Raw genomic sequence first — 26,821 nt, 5'->3', positions numbered from 1 at the left:
GGCATGAAAAAAGGAGAAAAGAATGAAGAAATGTATACGTTTGAGGATAGAGGATTAAAGTGATGCCAGTGAATCCGAGAAGGAGAAGTTGAAGGAGACATCAACATGTTTTTTTTTTGTTTTTATATTTTAAAAGTGTTTTAAAAAAATATTAAAGTTTTAATTTATTTATTTATTTCAGATTAATATTTTGTTAGTATTTTTATATTATTTTAATATGATTATATTAAAAAAATATATTCTAATATATTTCTAAAAAATATATTTTTTTTTTAAATAATCATTACTCAATTTCTAAACACCCTGAAATACCATAAAGCACGATAAAAAAAGTCATGGACTCCCTTTTGATTTGTCGTATGTCATTTGACTTGGTTGTACAGTTGACTGGCTTCTTGCAAGCTTGATCAACTTTACTCTTTTTTTCTTCTTTTTTTTTTTGGAATAACGGGTAAATACAAAAACCATAAAAAAATAATGCTCTGTTTTACCGCAGCAGCTTTTGTCGTCTAGCACCATTTACCACCCACTAGATTGTAAATTCAATGGCCGCCTAGACGGTAGCTTGCTTGTAGGGGAAATAGGATCGCCCTCCACTCTCCACGTGGATTGTCTCGGTAACCACATGCCAGTCTGTTAGCACGTGGCTTTCTGACGTCAAGTCCCGATTCTCTCTTGGTGGTCCCTTCCTGAATTAGGTAGCAATTACAATTGCATCGGTGGTTTTGTTGTAGTTTTTGCTTAAATTCATGGCTGCAAATTGCAGCTTGAATTTATCATATTCGGTAGAACATATTTGGAACGTGGTTTGTATTTTTAATAAATTTAATTTTTTTTAATTAAAATTTAATATAATTTATTTATTTTAGATCGTTTTAATATATTAATATTAAAAATAATTTTTAAAAAATAAAAAATATTATTAACATATATTTTAGTATAAAATATTATTTAAAAAATAACTACTACTACACTACTACCCGTCACCCTCATTAACTATCGAAAAACAGAGGAAGTTGGTAGATTATTTGATTAGGTTAGAATCAATTGATAAAAAAATAAAAAAAATAATTGATTATAAATTTGGTTGACGTACAAAACACTCTCTCTTCTATTCCACGTCAGTTCTAGATTGGGTGGGCTTGGATTTCAACTTCCAGTCCATGTTAATGTTTTCCCCGTAACTACACTAATGTTGTTTTCTGAGCTCGATATACTCTAGGATGGTGTTATTTTCATTCCATTATCTACTTTTATTATTTAAATAAAATAAAATAATCTCAATTTTTTCTATATGTATAGTTGATGATATTAAATGCTGATATTATATTTGTATCTAAAAGTGAGGAGTCTTCTTTTATATAATCAGAATATTAAATTTGACATTTTTTTATTGTTATTTATGACTATATTTAATTTCTTTGAGATTCTTTTACTCGTGTATAAATCATAATACTTTTTTCCTTGTTAAATATTTTTTCTTCTGTTTTAAAATATTATCCACCGATAAAATATTTACTTTAAACAATACAATATAATAATCAAAATCCTACAGACTTCATTTTTTATGCACTTCATTTTTTTTCTATTTGAATTTATCTTGAATTTTAATGAATATAAAATAACTTTCAATAAAACTTCCCCGTGTCAAAATAAAATACCCATAATTATCATACTATATTTTAAAAAAAAATGGGAAATACTGTGCATGTATAATGAATATAGACTCATTGCAATATGAACCACACTATAAATATAAAGTGTTTACATTGTAGAATATATTGTAGTACCTTGAAAGACGCTGTCTTTCATGTGTTTAGTCAAAAAATCAATATATTTTTTAAAAACAACATTTAAAAAAAATACACAATTACGTAATAATATAATAACTAGTATACAAGCTTGCGCTCCGCAACAAGTTAACAACAATTTCTTTTTTCAAATGTAAAAATGCTTGAGTTGGGTTAAAAATATGAAATGTATTTGCATAATCACCATCTTCAAATAAAGTATTTCTACAATAACACAATGAATAGTGCATAGCAGAGCAACACCCAATACACCCGCAACAAATTTCTTTACCTTCAATTTTTTTCCTTTTAAAATATTTTCAAATTTTTTTCTTCTTTGAATTTTTTTATTTTCTCTTGTTGATTTTTTTTTAATATTGTAAAGAGGAAATAAATTAATGTGATTTTTTTATATTGTACAAAAGTTGAGTAAATCTTTTTTCATATCAAGCTGGGTTGAATTTTCTTATCAAAGCATGTTTGTTTTTTTATTTAAAAAATTTGAATTTTTTATATATTTTTTACATCAAATTAATATTTTTTTGATGTTTTTGTATTATCTTGATGTAATGATATAAAAAATAAATTTTAAAAAAATATTATTTCAATATTTTTTTGACATAGAGTGTTTACACCGTGGACGACACTATAGCATCATGGAAGCTGTTATCTTTTTTTGTGTTTAGTCAAAAGTTGTTATTGGATCAGGCTGGACAGCCAGACTCAATACTACTAGGACTTGCTACATAGCATAACTCAATAGCGTTAGACCTTGTTACCAGCAGAATCATATACAGTTGGATTACCACCAGACTTAATACACTTAATATATTCTTTATATATTTTTTAATATTTTTAAAAAATATTCTTGACATGCTTTGAAGGAAGGGCAGTGTCCTAATATTAAGGTCTTAGTTGTTTTTTTGTTTCAAAAGCGTTTTTGAAAAAAAATTGATTTTTTTTTATTTCAAGTTAATTTTTTTGGTATGTTCAAATCATTTTAATGTACTGATATTAAAAATAAAAAAAATTATTTTAATATATTTTCAAATAAAAAATACATTAAAAAACAATCTCAATTACCTTTCCAATACATGTATATGTATATTATAAGGGGTGATGTAATATATTGTTAAAACCAGTAACAAACGAGGAGCGAGATTGATAATTCATCTGATTGAAGATAACACCACAATCTACGGAACACGTTTATTTGATGGGATGCTTAATTATTTTGATTTAATACTAAATCTCATACACATCGATTACCAGAGAAGCTGATAAGAGATTGTATATTATTTATATAATCTCAGGTGTTGGCTTCATTGCAGTGAGGTTTACCTTTGTATAGAGCGTTGCGGTGTAAATAAATAAAATTTATTTATTTTTTATTAATATTTTTAAATCATTTTACTATAATGATATTAAAAATAAATTTTTTTATTTTAAAATATTTTTAAACAAAAAAACATTTTAAAAAATAAATCCAAATTGCTATATTCCACTCTATTTATTAAACATGTATATGATTTGGTTGTAAGATGGTAATTTGTGTTTCAATTGAGATTAAAATTTTATCTTATATAATAATAAAAATCACTCTCACTCCAGCTTGATATATTTAAGATCACAGTTTTTTTTTATTTTTAAATATAAACTTTAATATAAAACTCAGAGAATCATGCGAGAAAATACATCTCTTTACCCAGTCAAACATGAAACATTTGATTATTGCTTAAAAAGTCAATATACATACACTTAACTTGTCCAGGAGGGCAAGTCTTTTCCGTCCTCTCCCGCTCCCTTCCCGGAGCCCGACACTATCAGTAGGTACATTCAAGTCTACTGCTTATTTCTGTCCCCCCATCACAGGATTTTGCCTGTTTTGTTTAAATCAAAGATAAAGGATTAAACTACTTTTTGAGGATTTTTGTTATTTTTAAAATATTTTTTATTTAAAAATATATTAAAATAATATTTTTTTAAAATTATTTTTAACATTAATATATTAAAACCATGTGAAAATATAAAAAAATAATTTAAAACAAAAAAATAAATTTATTTTATTTTTTTAAAATTATTTTTAAAACACAAAAATAAATCATGCTATAACCAAATAACTGATGAAGTCATAATTACTATCAATTAATTTTTATTTATTTATAACAAGTTTGTTTTTATAGTTCAGGTTGAGCTTGATGCAGAAATTATAAAAAAATATTTATTATTTATAACAGGTTTGTTTTCATAATTGAGGTCGAGGTTAGTGCAAAAATTATAAAAAAATATTTATAAAAAACATTAAAAAAAACAAGCTTTTATAGTACCCAATCTCAATTATGTGTGGCTGCTACCCAGGATCAGGACAAGAATGCCGTCATCAAACGCCGTTAAGATTCCAAATGTTACTGTTTAGGGTTTGGCAACTGCTTTATGCGTATGAACAACGTGGCAAGGCATAAGTTGGGTGGCTCCAGTTTAAATCATTACAATTCTGACACGTAGTGGCTTCACCACAAACGTCGGCTCTTGCAATTAAAAAACGAATAAAATAAAACAAAACAAATTTAACGCTCCAAAGTCTCTCATGGCCCTTCTGCTTTTTCTCTCTCTTTTTTTAACTTTTAAAATCCTTATGCAAGAAAAGAATTTTGGCACCACGCTGTAAGCATCATGCCCAAATTGCCCCTGCTCCCTTCCGTCACTAATTATCATCCCCATTTTTTAAAATTGAATTCTTCTTCGCACAATTGTCGATCATTTTCGTTATTATTGTAATTAAAGACCTTGACTTAGGGCACAACATTATAAACTCTTCACGACTTAATTAAGGACTGGAATTACAAATCTCAGCCTTAAACACTAATATTACCAGAGTTATACTTAATTTATAGACATAATTAAATTGAAAAATAATAATTAACAACTCAATCTCAATATACAGTGAGAACCAAGAGCCCAAAACTCCATGGCTCATCTCTTTTTACAACCAATTATAGCAATTAAAGGTTGTAGAAACTACTATACCATAAAACATAGCTAGACAGTCAAGTAAAACAATGAGAAAATTGTTTGAGCTTTCAGATTATATCAAAGAATATTCTTAACATAATAATTTAAAATTTTAGTTTAGATCTCAATATATATTTTTTATTATTTTATAATACATATTTTTAAACGAAAGTTTTTTTTAATCTTAAAATCTACACAAACCCAATTTATCTTATGTTATTAATTATAAAAAAAGAAATGAAAATGATAAAATTTAAACTCATATTTATTTATGGATCGATATCCTCCTACCGTATGAAAAAAATACAAGATAGAAAGCCAAAAGCTTGAGTTTCGATTCTATAGCACTGCCTTGTGAGGGCTACAAATTAAGGATTTGCAGGAGAGATGCTAGGAGCTGAACAAGGTGTGTATACAGAGGAAAGGAAACAAAAACAATCATAGCTGTAAGGAGTGTATGATGGAGATTGGAGAGTATCCCGCAGTAAAGAAAACCCTAGAAAATCGAGGAGCCTGGTACTGTGGTGCATACAATATTGGTTTTGCAAGCAACACAAGATCTGCAAAAAGCGAGGATCAGACCCACTCACTCAATGCTGCTAGTGGGATAGTTACTTAGCAGCTAAAAACTTCTATATGTCAAATGGTTGTTAAGAACTAAACTTAGTAGTCAAGCATTTGTAAAAGGTAAAGGAAACTCCACAACTCCTGGAAGAAAACGTTATCATAATGTTCCTCACCTGTGGGACAACTTGGTCCTGCCGTGCTACTAACTACTAAACTTGGACATAAAACTGCTTTACTTGTTTTCTTTTTGTTTATTTTCCCCTTATATTGAACATAAAATAAAAACTACACGTTCTTTCACATGTCTGTTGCGCTGTATGTTTTTTTTTTTTGGGGATTCGATAAATGCCTGGTCTGGTCTGGTCTGGTACTTGGGTTAGATTTCAGTTACTGTACCTCTTTTCCTCCAAGGTCAAAGGAAACGAAGCGATGTGCTTTCAGATTTTAGGTACTCTTTTTGGAAACATCACCTACTTGGCATCCATTTTTATCTTAGAAGCTTCCATTTCAAGGGTGATCTCTATGCATCACAGGAAATTCCAGTGATTCTCTTTAATATCCATGCAGCAGTTCCATGACATTTTCTCAGGATAAATTAAATTTCCAAGACCATCCATTTTAGACTGACCATTTGGGAATCAAAAGCAATTATTGCACATCCACTTCACTATTGTTAAAAGAAGGTACAAACTCCACATTGAATTCAGTGGTGTTTATCTTTACAGTACAATTGTATTTATTATTTATTATTTTTTAATATTTTTAATGTGTGATATCATAAATGAATTTTAAAAAATAATAATAAAAATATTATTTTAATACATTTCCAGATAAAAAATACATTAAAAAATAATTTCTACGACACTTTCAACTAATTAATTCAATTAAAAAAACATAAAAAATAAAATTTTACAGTGCTAGGTTTGTATTCAACTCTAAATGGAATCCTTGGATTTTGTTTTTATATAAAGAATGATAATATTAATAAATATGATTATAGCAACAGTGTTATAGAGCCTTGCTATTGTAGCTTAAGAAAGATAATTGAGCGAATATAAATTATTATGTAATTTTTTTTATTTTTTATAATATAATTATCTGTCTCTGGTAAAACATATTTTTCTCTAAATTTTCAATCAGACGCAAAGAACAAGAAAAGGAAAGAAACAAAGAGGATAGCTTTGAGTTGACCCAAGGGTGATTTTGTCATACCAAAAAGTCGAGATACCTTGTGTTCTTGAATTTATAATTTTCTTCCGGAGAACAGACAAAGAAAACGACCTTTGCGTGAGCTGTAAAAATAAAAAATAAAAAAATGAATTTTTATTATTCCTGAAATATCCAAAACACTATTTTTTATTTTATACACATCTTTCTTCATCACCATGCCACTCTCTCTCTGTTGAGGTTTCCCTTACACTCAGAAAATTAAATAAAGATGGACCGAAATCAATGACTTTCCTATAGATTCTCCAAAAATTCAAGCTCTGTTAGGGTTTCCCAATTTCACAGTAAGCAATTCTCCCAACTCCTCCTCCATCCTTCCTCTCTCTCTGCTTGCATCTTCAATTTGTGTTTTTGATGATAAAGTTTTGTTCTTTGGGGAATTTCTGTATCTGGCTTGCTAGAAAATTTGTGGGGAAGATGAAAACATTGGAAATTTTTTAGCTCTGTTCTTCAAGTAGAAGGGGGATTTAGAACTAGACTTTTGCTTGGTTTGATTACTTTGTGCTATGAAATTTAAAAGGTTGGAGTGGATTTAGGATATCCTGATGAAAACCATAGCTGAATTGAGCTAAAATTTGGCGTCTTTTCGCCTGTTAAGCCTAGTTTTGTTTTAAAGCTGTTGAAGTTTGAATAAATTTGTTCTTTGCTAAAAAGCTTGAAATGAAGTCTTCTGCAAATCTCTCTCTCTCTCTCTCTCTCTCTCTTCTTTTGGCGATGTGTGGTGATGAATAATTCAATGGAGATTGAATTTTGCATATATATTTTGCGGCGTGTCATCTGTCGTGTTTTATTTTTATTAAATTATTGAAAATTTAGGATTTTTTTGAAATTTTTATGTTCTAGGAGGACGTTGTGAATGATGCCGGCAAAATCTGAAAAAGAAGATCGACGTTTAGACCACAGTGGACCGAGCCCGTTCCAAACAAACATTTACTCGCAACCTTGGTGGCGTGATGTGGGGAACAGTCCCTCTTTAGGTGACACTGCATCAAAATTGTCTTCAGTAGAAAACCTAAATGGTTCTCTTGCGAATGCAGCAATACAATCACAAGTTAATACTGGCTTACAGAAAGGAGCTATGGTGAGCAAAGACATGCAGACCGATGTAACATCGCAATCTGGTAGTAATCCTTGAACCCATCCCTTTGTTTTGCAAGTATGTTTGCACGAAGACATTATTATTACCTTAACAGTCAGCATAAGATAACTGTTTGAAAAGAGTGTGACCAGGGCATTCCAATTGTGCTTTTCTCTCAATGTGAGTGATCAATAGAATGTTCCCCCGTCTTTAACATGGTCCATTGAATTTAAACCAAGCATTCCATGTTTTTATGGTTTGCATCACAAACTTGTTCCGGTATGCATATTTTACTTGCTCTTCACATTTTTTACATGAAAGGTTTATTCTAGAAATTAGAGAAATCAGCTTGAAAGAACAAGATTCTATCTTGTACAAGAGGAAAAGAAAGAAAAGGATTGGTGATATTCCATTGTGGATAAAGTTTATCGACATTGCTAGGATACTGCCTCTTTTACTTCACCCTGGGTATCATATTCATTTACTTCGGTGATATGGATGCCGGGCACTCAAAAATGATGGAGAGCTCCTGAGAATAATCAAACTCAAAACTTGTAATTTTCACTCACAATTGAAACTGGCACATGAATTCATGTAATAGTATTTCCCTCGTAGTTATTTTTTTTTAGCCTGGATCAATTCTTAAGTTTGAGTACAACAAAATGGTCGCACTGTTATGGTGGCTAAATTCTGTGTGATAATGAATTTGTCTGGTTTTCATTTTGAATGTAGTGTACTGGCACCCTGTTGTATAGATCTAACCTTGCTCCTTACTTTTAGGAGTGCAGGAAGGGTAGGTCTTTTTTAGCAGGCAGATTGTTCTTGTTATTTTTTTTGGTTAACAATTAATCCTTACAACTTTTTTCTTTTTTTTGAGTTTAGGATTCACAAGTTCATTTAAAATATCTTGCCTTTTGCTTTTGGTTGGTTAGAGAGGGGAAACATTAGGTTGATACTGTCAGTTTGTGCTCCAAGCAATTTCTTGAAGGTTATAAATGTCTTCAAAAAATTTCAATTGTGGAGAATAATTCAAGGAAAGGAAAAATTGGAAGGCCTTTTATTGTCACATCCTGCTGTAAGATAAATATTATGTTTATAAAATCTTTAATACTACTTTGTTTCTTTTTGAATTCCATGTCCAATGTCCAAACACGTTGCAGGTTGAATTGGAACAATGTCTTCCTTTTATTCTAGTCTTCTCTTTGACCCCACTATATTTTGTTCTCAGCCAGTAGCGGTATGCTAGACTACCTTCTCTTTGCCACTACCCAGATTTTGGTAGGAAGACATGACTCTACTCAATGTTCTGCATTGGATGCAGAAAATTGAAGGGATAAATTGTAGCAGCTGTCCATAAATCCCTCCTCCTGAGAATAATATTTTGAAATAAATGCATGTGTTATGGGTTTATTTGTACTTTGATAGAAAATTGTTCGTGAATGCTTACTTTGTGTTGATTACTGGTGCCTTGATTACTTCTAATCTTCAACAGACTTCTAATCTTCAACAGAAAGAAATGTATATGGCATGTTTGCCCCTTGTTTCTTAGAAATTCAGATTTACCCTTTTCTTTTAGACATACGATATTGTTGCAAGTGTCACATTTTGTCAGGTGAGGACACCACCCATGACATGGCTAAAGTTTCTTTTCTTGTCCAGATGAAAGTAATGAACAAGAACACCATCTCAAACACATTCCATCACCAACAACTGTTACCATGGGCGGACACCTTGAACCAAATTCCCAGATGGAACTTGTTGGCCACTCAATTGTAAGACCCCCCCCACCCTGTTTGTTTCCCTTGTGTGCACAAATGCACTTGTTTTTCTAGTGCATGCTCAATGTGCACATTTGTGAGCACTCACGGTTGTATTCCATTGACAGCTAAATGTCTCTTGGACTTTGCCTCACCTGGTTCCAACTTCTGTTTACTCAGAATTCTGAGTTCTCTAACTTTTTCAGGTTTTGACTTCAAATCCATATACAGATCCACAGTATGGCGGGATGTTTGCTTCTTATGGAGCACAAGCTATGGTATGAACTTCATGGTCCTCTATCTATGCTATAAATTTAAGAACAGAAAGACAGTAAACCACATTTGTCATGCTTCACGTTTGAATCTTATTTTAGATACTATGTTTGCTTCTGAATTACATTTGGCATACTTCATGGTCCCTTCTCTATGTTTGCTTCTCATTTTAGATGTTCTCTCCCATTACTGAATTTATATTTGTGCCTCCTTGTTCACAATTGGTGATCTGGCATTATGAGCTGAAGTCGATAGAGGAATGATACAGCCAAGGCCAACAGATTTCTAGTATTCTCTGTTGTTCACGATTACTAAACAATTACAAACATTTACCCATCAATGATCAAGTCATCGGCTCTCTAATTCAACTGTGGAGCTTATGGTTCTTGGTTGTACCACCACTTATGCATTCAGTTTATTTCTTGTAGACTAATTGAAAGTATATTACAAAAAAACAAAACATAAAACTTTACATGGATCGTCCTCATCTTCAGAAGAAAACCAGATGATCTCTTAAGGTAGATTGACAAATATATATATATATATATATATATATATATTTGTGGGTGTGGGTTTGGCTTATTTGTTTTTATTATTTGATTGTTAAAGGTGGATAAAATTTGAGATATAAAACTAACGCGGGCCAATCAAAACTTCATAGCTGTCAGTTGGGATTCATTATGATAAAATCCATCTTAAACAAGTTCACCTTTTGATCTTATACTGGTTTCTTCTCAATGCTGTTGGTTCAACCATCTATCAATGGGTTTGGATGGGTATCCCATTGCATGTCTGGTCTGAGAGCCAGCTTGAGTGCAATCTTATTTATTCCTGATAATGATAAGTGAAATGATTAAATTAATGTTCTTCTACCTAATTATTGTTTTCAGACATTTATAGTTAATAAATTTCTTGCTTTGTTACTAGGTACCTCAATTATATGGAATGCCACACGCCAGAATGCCCTTGCCCCTTGAAATGGAAGAGGAGCCTGTTTATGTAAATGCAAAACAGTTTCATGGTATTATGAGGCGAAGACAGGCACGTGCTAAGGCAGAGCTTGCAAAAAAGGCAGTAAAAGTTAGAAAGGTAGAATCAATGTTTCAATTTTTTCATCCGCTGAGATTATTTAGTATTTTCAGTGGTAAAATTTTAGTCTAGATGCATAGATACGTCCTTAAATTGTTAATCTAAATCCTGGCATGGTTTGTTTCATCTGTTTGTGCAAAGTTAAAACATGCATTCTCTTTTAAAATTAGTTGATTTTCAGTGTCACATTCTTTTTGGCTATGTTACCTGAATGCAAGTTTCTTTCTGCTAGGTTACGAGCTTTGTGTGGTTCTTTCATTCAAATGGAATCAATAGAAGTTCAATTTCTTTATCCTTTTCACGGGATAAAATTCTCTCAGTTACGGGCTAGCTTACTTGATGATTTTAAAGAAGTTCCTAGGATTAGACATCCTTGGATGTGTTTGATATCTGAATTCTTTCTCAGGATATTTGTACTTCCTTTTGAAAGAAGATAATAGACATTATAAAGAACTTCCCAGGAGTAACCCATAGTCGACCACCTGTGTGTTAATGAAATAGACAAATTCATAGAAAGTGGGATGAAACTGTATCGGGTGTCGGAGATGTTAATGGGGATTTTAAGCACCTGCAAATGTCACTGATTCTTCAGTTTATTGTTCTGGTCTGAAATCTATTTCTGATTTGATTACCCTATTCACGGTTGAGTTCATGCATTCTAAATTTATAAATTGCCTGTTATATGATCTGTGTCTCTTGTTGGTTGGTAAAGCCGTATCTACATGAGTCTCGACACCAGCATGCTTTGAGAAGGGCAAGAGGTTGTGGTGGCCGTTTTCTCAATACAAAGAAGCTTGATAATAACGCTACCAATCCCACATCAGAGAAGGGTATTAATTCTGTTGCTAATATCTCAAAACAATCTTATAGCTTTTCAGTTTCTGAATGTTTTCCCACCGAAGGTAGTGGAGATTTGAATTCCTCTGGTGATCTGGAAGAAGGAAAAGGGTCACAGGCTTCCTCCAACGGTCATGGTAATGGCCATACACTCTCATCAAGATATCATTCATCATCACATGATGGCAGCTTCTTGGGTCAGCAAAAGGAAACCACACACGGGAATAGGGTGTCTAATGGAGCTGTCTCCATTCATTAAACTTCCACCTCGAGTTGTACGGGGCCTTCAGCATTGTTGGTTTGATTATCAACTCCAATAGAGACATCGTTTAATTTCCTTTTTCTCCTGGCTAGTCTTTGTATCTTATGTAAGGTTTGCCTTCTGCAGGAAAAGCTGGAGGCATTAGCCATGTTCAACTTGGGAGGAAACCTTTCCTGTGCTGTGTTTCTCAGGCAATTCATTCTTGGCTTTAGGTCTTTGGTTTCTTGGTGCATTCATGGTGGTGAGAGTGTAGCATATGTGATGGACTTCATGCTGTCTTCAGACTTGAACTAATTTCATCTCTCTTCTTTTAGTCGCTTCTGTAAAAATGGCAAAAACTTGTGTATCTACCTAGTAGAAATTACTCTCGAACGTAGTAATTCCAAATGGTCTGCATTTGAACTTTCATGTGACCTCTACTTTATGTGTGAGCAAAGGGTTTACCTCTTCTACCCTAACATCTCAATGACGCTAAGAGTTGGCTGTTGTTCTTTCCGTCAGTCTTTTCCCTTCTGAATTCTGATTGTTCTTAGGATTCACCTCATCTTCATCCTTAGATTGTTTGGAAACTGTTTCGCTTATTCATCTTCGGGTCAAATTCATCTCCATTCTGCCAACTGTTCGTGTGTAGGACGCGCGCGCTTCATTGTTGTACAAGAACAAAGGCCAAAGCATTATCTGCATGTGTTGCCAGTATGTACCACGTTAAAGTGGCATGCTCGATTGTTATCCAATCACAGTCCCTCTCGGGAAATTTGGAGACAGTTCTGTTTTCCAACATTTTCTATTTTGCAGGAAGTGATGTTTGGATTATTGTCGTGCTATAAAAGAGACCACCGGGACGGAATCCTGGGGGTATTGAGTAGCATTTTTCTGTGCGTCAGTGTTTGCTTATATCACGTGCCTTCGAAATTGGGAGACAAGTCATCCGATAAATTTTAATTCTATAGAAGCTAAAATAAAATTTTGTTTAGAGAACTATTATTTATTTATTTATATATGAAAAATTATATCACAATAATTTTAAATAATTATATATTTTTAAAATCACCATTAATTTTTTTAAAATCTATTTTTTTAAACCATAACTATAAAAAATTAAATTATTAAAATGTTATATCTTTGGTATTGCTGTAGTGGTTATTTTTTAAAGTGTTTTTTTAAATATATATATTTTTATTTTTTTAAATTTATTTTTAATATAATCTCATCAAAATAATATAAAATAAAAATAAAAATAAATTTATTTTAAAAAAAAAATTAAAACACAATAAATCATTGCTAAAAGAACGGGTTTTAAAAGAAAAGGCTTCTGTACACGTGGCTAACCATGATTGGCTATATGATACAAGCGGTGTTGCCTTGGAAAAAAGAATTGTTTTGGATGTAAAACACCGTAGTTTTGGGCGGATCCTTTTAAAAACAACAATCCCCTTCCCTACGCGACTCTGCGGCGCTCTCATCTCTCTCTTCTTGTCTCGCCGTATCAAGTCGACTCTATCTCTTTTTCTTGATTATTATGCTGTGTGTAAGCATTTATTTATGAAAATATAGATATAAATATCCCAATGAAGAAACATTTAGTAATCTGAAGTGTGCTTGAAACAATTTATGAGGGAAAGATGGATGGATGGATGGGTGCTCCTTTATTCTTCTTTTTTAGCAGAAGAAAAGGTTTGAGGAACCAACCAACCATCCCTTTCATAGGTTTCATGCACCTGCAGGTGGATGCTTGGCTTTTTTGCTGAGGGATGGATTTTTTTTTCTTTTTTTCATTTTTGTGACGGAACAAGATTTTACTGTTCTCATTTTTTAGTTTTACTCGCAAATAAATCCGAATACCTTCTTCCCTTTTTTGAAATTTAGATTTCAAAATCGGTTTGGGAACTACTCTAATGTATGGGATGTACTATAAATCTGTAGAAGCTTATCTGATAAAGCTTTAGTATGAAGATTTAAAGATTTAATGGCATCATTTTGTATTTTATTTTTTTTTAAAAAAAAAAACAAAGAAAGAAATCGCTGCCAGCCCAGTGAATCTCAAAATCAACTGTAAGAAAATGTCAATTTTTATGGTGCCATGCTGATTGATCACAGCTCATTGGCCTGTCTGTTGAATCGAGATGTGAATCAAGAGTCATTCTGCTGGTTCTGTGCGGGCCTGCTAGGTTCTAAACGAAGAGAAAGAAACCTTAGTTTTTCCTTTTGTTTTAGCGGATGTTTGCAAGGAATTTTATTCGAAGTGTTGTGTTTGTGATAGGCTTTGCAGCTGCTCCCTCTATGTGGAGAATCAGGACTCCAATTTTAATCAATTTCCAGGTTGTTCGGAGGTTCAATTTGAATCAAATTAATAGATAAATTGAATTTATATATTTTAAAAAATAAAATTTAATTCATTTTATTTTATAAAGAATAATAGAATATAATCACCTTTATCTTATCCTCTCATTATCTCCATTTTATTTAGAATTTAATTTTTAATATTTAAAATAATTTCAAACCTAGTTAGTAAGGTTAGAATGATTGTTTTTTAAAATATTTTTATTTTTTAAAATTTTATTTTTAATATAGTAAATTAAAACAATCTAAAATGATAAAAATAGAATTTTAAAAAATAATTTTAAAATACAAAAATAAACACTCTTAGTAAGCATTCATCGAAACCAAGTGACAGTGCTGCTTTCTATTGGCAAACATGTTCGATTTTGAATGGACCTCTTTCTTGTACGCTACATAAGGATTTTTGTAAGCCAGTGGGCAAATCCAGAAAATGTCTATCAAACTTCTTGGTTATTGCCAATTTGCCTTAAAGATTTTCTTCGTTTTCAACCGTTGGGCTGTCCTTTTGGGAACTATTGCTGTGCAGGTTGACAATTGCTTGCTTAAATTGAAAGGGGTATGCAATGAAATCGTTGTTGACTCATTAATGAATAAATCGAGATCTTTCTCTAATCACGTGATTATAAACCTTTGGAATGCTCGAGAAAAAGCTTGTTTTCTCGAGTTCTCTCCAATCGCCGATGACCGTGGGACCTGCGAAACTGCAATGGATGACAATCAACATTGACAGAGAACATTATCTGTGAATGAGCTGGACATGTAGAGATAAACCATCACATTATTCAAGGAAGAAATTTCGATATATATGGCTACTAGTACTGCTGCTGAGGTTTTATAGTTTACAGGTTCTCTGTTAATACAGAATTAATGGCAGCATAACAGGCAACAACTACACGCTAGTGGAAATTACTCTGCTTCCCGTTCTCCGTGTGTTCTATTACCATATCTCAAACCCAAATGATTGCCTATTCTTTCTGTGGAGCAATTACAGTTTTGCCTGTTCTTGAAGTTGTTCCTGTTCAGCATTTGATGGAGTTTGGTTAGAAGCACAGCTCGGAAAATAGAAGTAGCTGTAGCCGCACACAATAAACTTAATAACTTGCATCTGTACAGATATGAATTATCATGCAATGGTTGTATGGTATAACGGATGAACCCAAAGAAGTTGCTGGAAATAATCAATCGGGTAATCTCCGAAGAAAAACATCGGGGATGAAAAGATAAAAAGGCTAAGCGATATTCACACTGGAAATAAAATACATTCCTTCTGGCTGGACGACTGTAGAATTTCACACTGAAATTTTGTTAGCAAAGAATAGCTGGATAATCATCATACTACTGTTACTCATCACAGCTAGAATTCAGGGAGGTACAAGGTGTTATTCCAAGTAACAGGTGACTACAACTCTAACCCTTGATGCACAACTCCAAGTAGGGGTAAGGGCTGCATTCTCTAGGAACACAATAACGCAGCTAGTCTTTGCGGCATAAGCAACAAACTTGTTACTCAATGGTATTCTTGCATAAGCAAGTGAGGTTAGGTCTCAAGTTTGAGTTTTGACAATTCAACCCTAATAAATTGGATCACATTCATTAAAAAAAAAAAAAAAAAGCCAGTCTTCATTGCAGATGTCACATCAGCTGAGATAGCTTTCTTGTATCTTGTCATCATCAAATGGCACTGCCTTGAACTTCTTGCTAGTATTTGATCCATTTATGTACAATTATTCATTTCAAAGAATACCCAAATACTTAATCCGTTTCCAATATGTTCAACTCCATCTCCTCATCTTAAGAATCAGATCAATACCCGTTATTGTTGGCTAATATGTGGTCCTCAATTTTTTGGTGTTCTGAACTTCACTTGATTGATTCTCAATGGCATTTATTGAGAGAGAGGAAAAAAAAAATCTTAAATGGCATCGCCATACAACTCTCTGAAAACTCCTCCTAACTCTCATAAAAATTAACTTCTAGTATAAGTCAGACCAAAAATGAATTGAGCATGAAAGATCAAAATCGAACTAAATCCAGAAGTAACTAATATTACACTCACCTCTGACACAAAGAAGGCATGGAACCCATATGGAACTCTGTGGGGTAACTCAACAACTGCAACAGGATCAGCTGACATGGTTTTTGCATCAATCACATTCACTGATGATTTTCTGCATGTTAAAGATAAGAAGTTAGTTTTTTTAAAAATACCATGAGCCTGTAAACCACCTCATCCTCAATGCCCCTCAGAAAGAATAAGAGAAACAGAAAATTGAAAGAGAAAGCCTGGTGTTCCTTGACGGGGCATATAGCCAAATTTTTGGAATATTAGAGCAGTCAAAGTACACTTGTTAAATTGGATGCTTGGATGGAAATAAAAAAAAAATGAAAAAAAAGATGGGCCAAAATTGTTGACAGGTTTACAAATTGAGTTAAAGGAAGTTTTAATTAAAAGGGGAAGCGATTACCCGGTACTTTCATCATGTGCGAAGAATATCAGGTAGCCATCATCTTCCTCGGAAGTGGTGCCTGGCTTACTAGGGACAAATACAGCCTCTGAACCAAATCTACCAGGACCAAGGTCAAAGATGCCTTTGACATTTCCTCCAACCTCAATCTTTCCTTTTCCTGGTTCAGGCTCTGCATGTAGATCAAATTTAACAACCCCTGTAACCTTTGCAATGCTGTCCAGAATTGTCCCGTACACATATCTTTGTTTCCTGAATTCACACAAGATAATCATCAGGCAAAAATAATCAGCAGAAGACATAAGTCAATCAACAGCACAAGTAAAATATGATGCAGCAAAATGAACTCAAGCCAAAGAGCAACATTAGTGACACAACTGCAGCTCAGGGTAGATGTACACCTCCCAGTGTAACTCTCATTCACCCTGGGAAAATCAACTGCAGATTCTGATAGTTTCTTTTGTGAAGCTACACCACTTTTCATATTGAATCTCATCTCATAACTGCTCAAAAAGAAAAAAAGGCCATCAGAAATACATAAAGATAAACTACTATAAAACTCACAGGAATGTGTCATATTTCTCCTACAGCTCATTTGAAAAATTCTCAAGCTTTTCTTTGACATCCCCACTGACCATGTCCAAATCTGGATTTTGAACGCGGCAAGTGATTAAAACAATTTCATCCTCCTCCTCCCAGGCATTGGCTAGTAAAACCAAGCAAATAAAGTTAGAATGGACTCATGAAGACAGGACAAAATCTAGTATCTTATTCATAAGCCAACAGAAGCCTTCGTATATTTGAAGTTCCACTAAAATAAATCAGTGAAATATGACAAACAGATTATTTCATCCAAAAACAATGTCAACTTTGTTCACTGTACACATCTCTGAAGAGAAGCCAGACTATCAGTTTTAAGAACAGGAATCTCCATGACAGAGACTTTTCAAGGCTAAAGAGGAGCCTGAAAGACAGTCTACTGCAGTTTTTATATACTTGTTCACATCACTTTGACTTATTGATTTATGTCTTCTAGATTTACACATGTTAAGCCGAAAGATAACAATTTTCAAAAACCATGCATTGAAAAACTGACCACAGATTTTGTACAAGGGTGCCTCTATGTTGATTGAAATTACTAGGCATGCAGATTTGGCTAGGCGACCAGCAAATTGGAATATGAAGCTTGATGTAAGCTACGACACAAAAGATCAACTTCTTAGCCAATACCAGAAACTAGGATAAAGCATCATAACCTAAAGATATGCTGGGCAATTGTGTTCATATTACAGATTTATCAACTCAGAGAATAATGTTTTTGGCATTTAAATAGACACGGGAAAGGTTACAATACTATTAACTCAGAGAATGATGTTTTTGGAATTTAAATGTACATGGGAAAGAAAGTAGCGCACCATTGTGGAATATGAAGCAATTTGGAAGCTCAAACCATTTGATTAGGAGGTCATCCTTTGCATATCGTGGAAGGACACCAAAACGAGCTTTTTTTGTTGCATCAAATGTGAATATGAGCTTCTTTTCTTTCACCATTTCCTGAAGAGTTGTCTCAAGGAAAATATTTAAGGATGACTGTTTCCATCACATTCCATACCATGAATTAAAATCTATTGCATGCATTCAAGTACTACTGTGAATTTTCATGCAAGTTACATGAGGCTGCTTTTGGCTGTCAAGAAAGTTTTGTTAGAATCAATCTGGAAGTGAAGAAAGCAAAGCAAAGCAAAAGTAAAGGAAATTGATCTTAAGGAATATTTTGCCTAGAATTTGGAAGAAAGGTTTGCAGGAAAACAACCATAACTTTCTTATACTGCTTTTCCGCAAGCAAAGGTTGGACAAGATCTGCGAGGCATTTTCTAGCTAGAATTAGCTAGTTGTTGGTTGCTCTTATTTTTGTTACAAACAGATCAACAGAAATGAGGGACCAGCTTACATACCCTCTCCTTAAAATAAAAATGCTGGAGATTAAAATCAAAATAATATAATTAACCCATGGATAGCATTGAACTTCACTGTTGCTTAGATTAGGTTACAATTAACAGAAACTCTACTTATTAAGTGTTTGTTGAAATTACTGGTCCGATATGCTCTCTATTTAGAGTCATTTATTTTTAATAGAAGATTATTAATGATGATCCGACAATTTACTGGTTTAATCACATAAACTTGTGAAATCTTTTACACCTAAAAAATCTCAACCACAAAAAGGACAGCAAAAGGAACAGCTACTCTAAAACATGCAATATTAGTAAGACCTGTACATATATTCAGTGCAAATTATTCACCCTCAAAATCAATGATTCGTGTTTTCCAGAGTCTGACCAAGAATCTAGTTATATTTTATGAGTTGGCATCCCTCCTCCCCTCTCTCACAATACTCTCTCTATGCAAAATACTCTCTCTAGTTATTTCTATGCACTTTTAAATCTCAAGTTTATAATTGCCTTTCACTTACATAGATATTCATGAAAGACACTCATATGCATGCATGTATCATGCTGAACCTTGTGAACAGTTCATTCATTTGTTTTATAAGCACTGTGAATTGTGTCCATAAACTGCAATAAATGAGAAATTATTGTACCTTCGGTCGGAAGTACAAAGGAAGATCCATAAAAATTGCATAGTTCTCTGTAATTGCAAAGTCATGCATCATTATGGGTTCTGATATAGTTATTGGTACAGGGTCATGCATGACACCATCCTTTGAAATGACTCTGTATGTCACATATGGTGGTTCATGTGAATAGCCAAAGGTAAACATCTCTCCTGCATTAAGGGATTTTGAATGTCAAAAATGTTTCACTTCAGTAAAACTTGTTGCTGAGGTACCTTTTCATGCAGGACATTACCAGTGAATGGATCCACCTTTGGATGAGCAGTGAAAGAATGTTTTAGTCTTTTTTCATAATCCAACAGGCCAATAGTTTGCAGATCTCCATCTTCCATAACTTTAACCACATCTGCAAGATTCAAAGGACATCTCTCCAGTTCTACACAAAAGGACCGCAAAAGAGCAACAAACAACTCACCCACACAAAAAATTCTTTGATCTTCTCAAAAGTATGATAAAGAGAAAAGATGAGCTTACAGGGTTTATCAGCCTCTTGAAGTGCCAAAAGTTTTCCATGGTGATAAATGAGATTTGTATTACCTGGAAGAGGGTTGCAGACAATTATTTTCTTTTAACACTCTATTTTGTGAGGATGATTAATAATGTGAGCGGCAACTAATAAACATAGATGTGGATGTCATCTCCAGATCAAACTTTAAAGCCAATCAAAAGAAACCCAACTTACCAGTCCCATTTCCATATGACATGTCCAATACTTTTGTTTTTGCTCGAAGCATTTGCATGTTAACCATAAGTAATCCGAAAAGCCCTTTGAGGTCTCCAACCTGTAAATGACAGGTCAAAGAACAAAAGATAATTATTCAAGAGAAAACATGTAGAACAAGGTTCAAAAACTCTTGATTGGCGAGCAAAACTACAAGAGGTGTGACAGTACTGAGACCTGAGAGCATCAAGAAATCTTAGATTCAAAATTCACCCAAGGCTCCTAACTTTGGAGTGAGATATGTACCATATAAAATTCTAATCTGCACCTTCTCAGGAATGTTTCGTAAATGATTATTGTCATATTACTATATGTAGTATAAAGACAGGACAGAGGAAAATATCTATATAATAAAATGTACAGGTCGCATTCCATGGTGAGTGTTCCAACCAGCCATATAGCTTTCTTTTGAGTAAATGTATCAAATAAAGAATCAACCCCTTTAATTGAAAATTCTTCCAAGTTGAAGTTTTAACTGGCAGAATGAGACTGAAACTGTGATTGAAAGAAAACATGAGAGCATAATCATAATTAAAGATGAATTACTAAAGTCTCTTTCAGACTGGTCAAAGAAACATAATCTTGACTATTTCTTATACCTGACATGAATACTGTTAGGGACTCCAATTGCGGCAAATGGAGTCCCTAGCAGTAGCAATATTTATGTGAAGAATAACTTGTTATCTAACTCAGAAAAGAGGCGGGCATTGTATAATTTCCACATCCTTAGTGCTATACAGTTGAAATCATCATTCTCTTAATATCACAATTATTTGAATCTTTAGAGTTGGATAACAGAATTGTCATAGCTTTGTACATAAACTTAAAATGATCCCCATAAATGTCACAAAATAATTCCATTTTAAATGAAAAATATTCCTATTCAGTTGGTTCGGGACTGTACCTTCATAAATTTGGCACCTCCAAAAAACTCTTCTTGTTTAAGTCTTGATGTCCTCACAAAACGACGGACATATGCTGCTTTTCCATCTTTAATGCGCATACCATGAATCATTCTGCAAATACATTTGACAAAATATATTTAAAGTCATAATTGACTTGGTAAGTGAATAAATATAATCCTGATGGATTGGAAGCCACATATAACCCTTGGAATCTAAACAATTATGAAGGAAGAAAAGGTGCTTAAAAGAAAATGGAAATAACCACCTATGTATAATGCAAATGAAAACAGATTATCATGAATGGTTATGTCTACAAATAGGCATTCCAATAGTCTGATCACAAAACCACCTTCAAATAATTCTTATTGTATAGGTTGATGTCCGTGACAGGAACAACAATCAGGCTCTGTGAAGAGTTCTTGATTAAAAAAAAACCATTCTTCTCTTTCTTGTAAATGCATTGGAAGAACAAAAATGTATTTGCGAACCATTATGGATGAAACAAACTCTCTACTTTGTTCTCAATTGCAAAGTATTGCCAATGTGTCTTGCCTATGGAAACTCGAGTAATTTATTTCTAAGGTTGTGCAGAATTTTGATTCAACACCATCATGATACTTACGTTCGAATACACTCAATATCCATTTTAGGTATTCTTACCACCAGATCGAGTTTGCATAACTCATGTATCTGTTAAACAAACATCAAGGAATGACGAAGACAAAAGCATAAAATGCTCACTTTTAGTGGGTGACTTCATTAAAACTTGACATTCTATAAACATCGACTCTGACAAATTCAGTGTAGAATGTCAAGGCACACATAAAATCCACATATCTATTAGTGCTCCAATTGTAACCATTTGAAGTAAAACTAGGTGAACAGCATTGACAAGCCTAGGCAGAGAAGAAAAGGTAAAGAGGAAAACACCAGGCACTAAATTACATTCCACTGCCACCATAAATTCAGTGTTTTAAAAAATAATATGGAATAGACATGCATTTGACTGGTTGTGCTTGATAGTATAAAGAGAATTTGGCCGCAGAACATAAGATGTTAGGCCAACGAAAACCATCACATTGTAGAAACTGGGATATAAATTTGCAGAGACAACAAATGGAACAAACAAAATCTGCAATGTATTAGAGCAACATACCCATCTCCATCAAACCTGCGCAACCATCAAAAACAAAAATTAGCACGAACATTCAACTGACCAATCACTCTATTTTCATTTACAATGACAGAAACATTTTCAAGATGTTGACACAAATAAAGAGAGCATACCAATGGTATCCAGCCACTGGTACAAGCTTCGGGTTTGGACCCACTCTCACAAATTCCCCATTCAGGCAATCCTAAAATTAAAAATAAAAACAAGCATCTTAGCTTAATATAAACATCACATGCAACACAGATTGCCTAAGAAAATTAATATACATAATTAAACTATACAGATATGGTCTATTTTTCTGCAATTGATTTAGAGTTAACTGATATTTAAAAAAACAATTAATACTATTAAAAATTCTGTTAAACTAAACATTTTCATGAGTGAGAGGAGGCGCGTGGCCTAGTCCACAGGAAAAATCGTGGTCCAAGTTTTTTGACCTTAAAAACTCAGTAGTCATTTTTACATCCAATTAATGTTGTACAGTACCTGTTCTGCTTTGACTACTCATCGCAATCTAGTTTTCTATTATAATTTATAAGTCAACAACTCCCAGAGGACTCAATACTTAATTAAAGAGTCAAAAAATTCTCACAATTTCAAAATTCAAACACACGACAGCACATAATCAATCATTTATAAACAAATCCAAACTTTACATGAGACAAATCGTTGACAAGGGAATATTATCAATAGAAATCATTTTATCGTTACTCTTAGAAAATTAATTAATTTTATCAAATAAATGAAGCAGTACTTACAGGTAGGTAGCCTTTAACGGGAAGGTCTTTAACAGGAGGAGTTTCATCAGGAACCGGAGCGAAGTTGCCGGAGAGGTAATGGTGAGATTGAGAGGTATCATACATTAATTTAACAATCAGCTTTTCCAAGTAGTCAATAAGTTTTGAAGTAAGTCCTTTTTGTGGCTTTGGATTCACTTCCACTACCGTGCTTCCTGCTCCGACGCCGATCTCTTGCTTTTTCTCAACTTGTGATTTCTCCGCCATTTTGCTTTCTCTAGCCTGTAGTAGAGTGAGCACTGGATTGTGATAAAATTGGATAGGAAGGAGATGGCGTGACTGGTTAAGACATCACATTGCAGATATTTTTTTGGTGTGGACTTGTATTTTTCCGGTAATGGGCGATGGTGCTAGTGGCCACGTATTTATATATTAGATATTAACTAGTACAAAAAAAAGTGTATATATAAAATTAACTATATACTAAACGAGCTTTTGCTTTGACCATCTCATATATTACTTACATATTGCTGGGTTTTTTTTTTAAATTACAATTTAATTTTTAAATTTTTATTTCATACAATTGAATTTTGTTTAGTTTAAATTAACAATACATTATATTCTTTTTTGTGAGCTAGGGTTGAATTGAGATACCAAGAACTTGAGTTAAAAAATCAAGTAAAGCAGGTGATGAATTTGAGATTTGTTTGAAAAATTTATTTTAATTCCTCATTAAATATTTATTCCTTTAATTTTAGAAAATAATATTTTTGTGCCAAATTTTGTTTTTTTTTATTTCTCGGTCCTTTTTGGATTTGAGAAAAGAAAAGAGCTTGCTGAGTTCCGGTAAAAAAAAAGAAAGTTATCATTGGCGACAATTCCTACCATCAAAATAGTCTATTTTTGTATCAAATAATTCTATATGATAAAGAAACTTAAGATTAGTTTTTTTTACCTTAAAAGCGTTTGAAAAATTAGATCTAAGCTTGGAAAAACGTTTGGTTTTATGGTTTAAGGCATTGTTTCGTGTTTTTTTTAGATCATGAATTGGTTTAATAAGATTTCAAAAGCGTTTTCTAGGCATTTTTGGTAAACAAATGGGTTCAAAATGTTTTTTTGTGATAAAAATCATGAACCATGTTTTTCCAACCACTAATAAATCCAAATAACGCATCATCTATTTTTTTAAAAAAAATTAGTATGGACGAAATAACTTTAAAAGAGAAACTAAAGGCCAATGTGTGGGCCAATTTTTTTTTTTTATGGGTTAGGTGCTTGGTTTGGCTTACCAAATCCTACAATGTCTACCTTCGTTTAAAAAAATAATTATTTTAATTAATACCTTTTTACATGTTTTTTTCAAATAAATTTATATTTTAATTAATACCTTTTTACATGTTTTTTTCAAATAAATTTATATTTTAATTAATATGTATTCTCTGTGATTTTTTTTTGCTTTCTTATTTTTTTTAAATATTAATTATTTTTTAATTATATTGAGTGTGTTTAATTTTTTAAGAGGTTAATATGATTCATTTGTAATTTTTTATTTTATAGATACTAAATTTATTTTTTAAAATTAAGAGTGTTTATTGTTTTATAATATTTTTAATATATACAACCTTGCATAATATTTTTTTTCTTTTATTTTATTCAATAAATTTTATAGGTGTGTTAATTTCTATTACAAGTTGATTTTAATAAGCAAGTTCACTAAACACAATCGAAAAACTATTTATGTTGTGATATTAAATATCTTGATCTACTTTTATTTCTTAATTTTTTTAGTTTTTTTATTTACAGTTAATTTTTTTTTCTATCAAATTATCCCGACCTCATAACCTATAATGCTCCATAAACATATGGTTTGAATATATCTCTTGTGTAAGTCATAGATTTCACGTGTTAACTTAGCTTTTTCCAGTGCAATAATTTATTTATTTGCTTGTTGTACTTTATTTTTTTTATCATATTGTCAAATTAATTAAAATTCAATATAATTATTAATTTTTTTTATTTTTTTGAAAATTAATTATCTTTTAATTTTTTTTAAATAAAAAAAATTAATTCAGCTTGTGGTATCAGACGGACCAGCAATCTAGTAGTTATCTAATATTAATATAAAAGTGCATTAATAATAAAAATGACAATATAAGTAATGTCCCGATGAATGCACTGGTTAAACTGCCTCGTGGGTTGGCTGCCATGATTGGCCGTACGTTTATTGTATGTACAATGTACATGTATCGGAACTAAATTAAACTAATTTTACCATTTCTCTCAAGGTTTAACAAGGACGTGTGAGCTCAATTAGTAATTTTTTTGGTCAATAGTAAGCAAAAAGGGCTTGCTGCTTTTGTTAACCTTCTTTATAGTAGTAAAAAAAAAATTAAACAGTATAGGGGCTGATTTTACATGTCTCGATAAACTTTACAAGTTAAAAATAAATTGAAGAATTAATAAAAATATAATATGATTTAAAAAAATTTAAAAGCAACATCTCTTATAAAAAAATATTGTCACAATAATAAATTGAATCGACTAGGAATGACATAGATTAACCAAGTAGACTCTCAACTCGGGTTATGAAATCAGAATAACCTTGTAAAAAAAAATCAAAACAGATTATGAAACATGATTCTCGTCCAACCTGACATTAAAGGAAGAAATTGAAATAAAACAAAACAAACACAAAAAAATAATCTAACTCAGCCCTAGTTAACTTGTCAAATCTGCTTTATAAATCATGATACCCAAATAATTTCATAAAAATAAAATAAAATAAATTATGAACATCTCTTCCTAGTAAATCTAATGTTAAATGATGGAAGTAAAAAAAATCTAAGTAAAAAAAACTCAAATCAATTTGTCAAACTCGCGAATTGAGTTATGAAATTGATGTAACCTCATGAGAATCAAATTAAAAGCTTAATTCCCAGTAATCCTAGTATCGAAGAATGAAATTAATAAAAAAAATTGTTTCGGTAAACAATTTTATTTTGAGCAAGTGAATGACAAATTCACACTCTCTTTTTGTTTTTGATTTTTAGTTTTTGTTAGTAGTTCAAACAAAATAATTGGCATGCACTGTGTCATAGATCATATCATAATTTTTTCAATGTAAAAAAAAAGTGTTCAAACATTGCTAACATGCTTTTCAATGGCAAGATAAATCTTAATTATCAACTCAAAATCCAAGTTTTTGTATGAAAAAATCCATTTTCCGGCCACCTCTCTCTCTCTCTTTACTTTATCATGAAAAAAGTGTTACTTCATAAATAAATAAAGTTAAAAACTAATTTCTAGCAATAAACAAGTACTTAATTGGCAAAAGAAATTAACAGATTCTTGGATTTGTTTTTAATTTCTTAATATTTTTTTCAAGATTTTAACAATCTCTTATCCGGTAGGGAATTGCCACGTTTCATCTTCCTTTTAAATCCAAAATTAACATAAAATCTGGTTGAATATACACGCCAAACGTGTCAAATTATATATATTCAATTGCTTATTTGATGCTCCAAGAGTGTTTTTATAAAAATCAAAGCTACATATTGAAAAAGGAAGGATACCTTTCCGAATGGGCTCGGTTCCTTAATGCAACATGGGCTTGAAGAAACCTATTATAAATGGTTATGGGCTTTTATAGATTAACAAAACTATTATAATTAATTGCTGGGCTACTTTATATTTGACTCGGTTGTTCTATCAAACAATCTCTTTCTCGAACAGCGTTAAATGCTCCAGCGATGAAGATTTTAGCTCGTAAAAATCAATTTGCCCTTAGGCATGCTCTGGTTTGCCACCACGCACCGTTTTTCTTCTTCTTCTTCCACTGAATTAACAGAAGAAGGAAGAATCTGATGCATCACACAACAAGCATTTGATAGAAATTCCATGGTCTGCTACCACCTCCCTGCGCATGATCATGTGAGTTGCGAAGGGAGTATTT

At 32.3% G+C, this 26,821-nt stretch overlaps 2 protein-coding genes across 4 annotated transcripts; one reads left to right on the top strand and one right to left on the bottom strand.

Annotated features, from left to right (window-relative positions):
• Window positions 1-6,719: 6,719 nt before the first annotated feature.
• LOC133680583 (nuclear transcription factor Y subunit A-7-like) lies at window positions 6,720-12,300 on the top strand. 3 transcript variants are annotated; one of them, XM_062103600.1, is made up of 8 exons: window positions 6,720-6,880; window positions 7,440-7,717; window positions 9,334-9,446; window positions 9,638-9,709; window positions 10,632-10,793; window positions 11,506-11,623; window positions 11,696-11,905; window positions 12,019-12,300. In XM_062103600.1, exons 2-7 carry the CDS (start codon window positions 7,453-7,455, stop codon window positions 11,887-11,889), a joined length of 924 nt encoding a protein of 307 aa, XP_061959584.1. In that variant the 5' UTR covers window positions 6,720-6,880; window positions 7,440-7,452; the 3' UTR covers window positions 11,890-11,905; window positions 12,019-12,300. The 3 variants fall into 3 exon arrangements, with proteins under 3 accessions (XP_061959584.1, XP_061959585.1, XP_061959583.1); XM_062103601.1 differs by having other exon boundaries at window positions 11,696-11,928; XM_062103599.1 differs by having other exon boundaries at window positions 11,696-12,300.
• Window positions 12,301-15,010: 2,710 nt separating this feature from the next.
• Window positions 15,011-23,277, bottom strand: LOC133679985 (carotenoid 9,10(9',10')-cleavage dioxygenase 1-like). The gene is made up of 14 exons (XM_062102752.1): window positions 22,891-23,277; window positions 22,246-22,316; window positions 22,115-22,129; window positions 20,958-21,069; window positions 20,015-20,114; window positions 19,807-19,869; window positions 19,568-19,678; window positions 19,300-19,484; window positions 18,113-18,251; window positions 17,286-17,403; window positions 17,099-17,200; window positions 16,698-16,949; window positions 16,289-16,400; window positions 15,011-15,247 (listed from the first exon to the last, which is right to left on the bottom strand). The coding sequence occupies exons 1-14, from the start codon at window positions 23,134-23,136 to the stop codon at window positions 15,218-15,220; spliced, it is 1,656 nt and encodes a 551-aa protein (XP_061958736.1). The 5' UTR covers window positions 23,137-23,277; the 3' UTR covers window positions 15,011-15,217.
• Window positions 23,278-26,821: the final 3,544 nt, after the last annotated feature.

This window comes from Populus nigra, chromosome 19, assembly GCF_951802175.1.
Source record: "Populus nigra chromosome 19, ddPopNigr1.1, whole genome shotgun sequence".
In the NCBI taxonomy this organism is placed as follows: Eukaryota; Viridiplantae; Streptophyta; class Magnoliopsida; order Malpighiales; family Salicaceae; genus Populus; species Populus nigra.
This window is presented reverse-complemented; position numbering and strand designations above follow the sequence as displayed.

Bases quoted from the DNA above. Each gene is read 5' to 3' on its own strand.
- LOC133680583 (XM_062103600.1), top strand. From the start codon at position 7,453: ATGATGCCGGCAAAATCTGAAAAAGAAGATCGACGTTTAGACCACAGT. The intron at 7,718-9,333 runs GTAGTAATCCTT...TTTCTTGTCCAG, and splicing joins CGATGTAACATCGCAATCTG to ATGAAAGTAATGAACAAGAA. The intron at 11,624-11,695 runs GTATTAATTCTG...TTCCCACCGAAG, and splicing joins CAATCCCACATCAGAGAAGG to GTAGTGGAGATTTGAATTCC.
- LOC133679985 (XM_062102752.1), bottom strand. From the start codon at position 23,136: ATGGCGGAGAAATCACAAGTTGAGAAAAAGCAAGAGATCGGCGTCGGA. The intron at 19,485-19,567 runs GTAATGTCCTGC...CCCTTAATGCAG, and splicing joins AAAGGTGGATCCATTCACTG to GAGAGATGTTTACCTTTGGC. The intron at 16,401-16,697 runs GTAATCGCTTCC...TTTAACATGCAG, and splicing joins GCACATGATGAAAGTACCGG to AAAATCATCAGTGAATGTGA.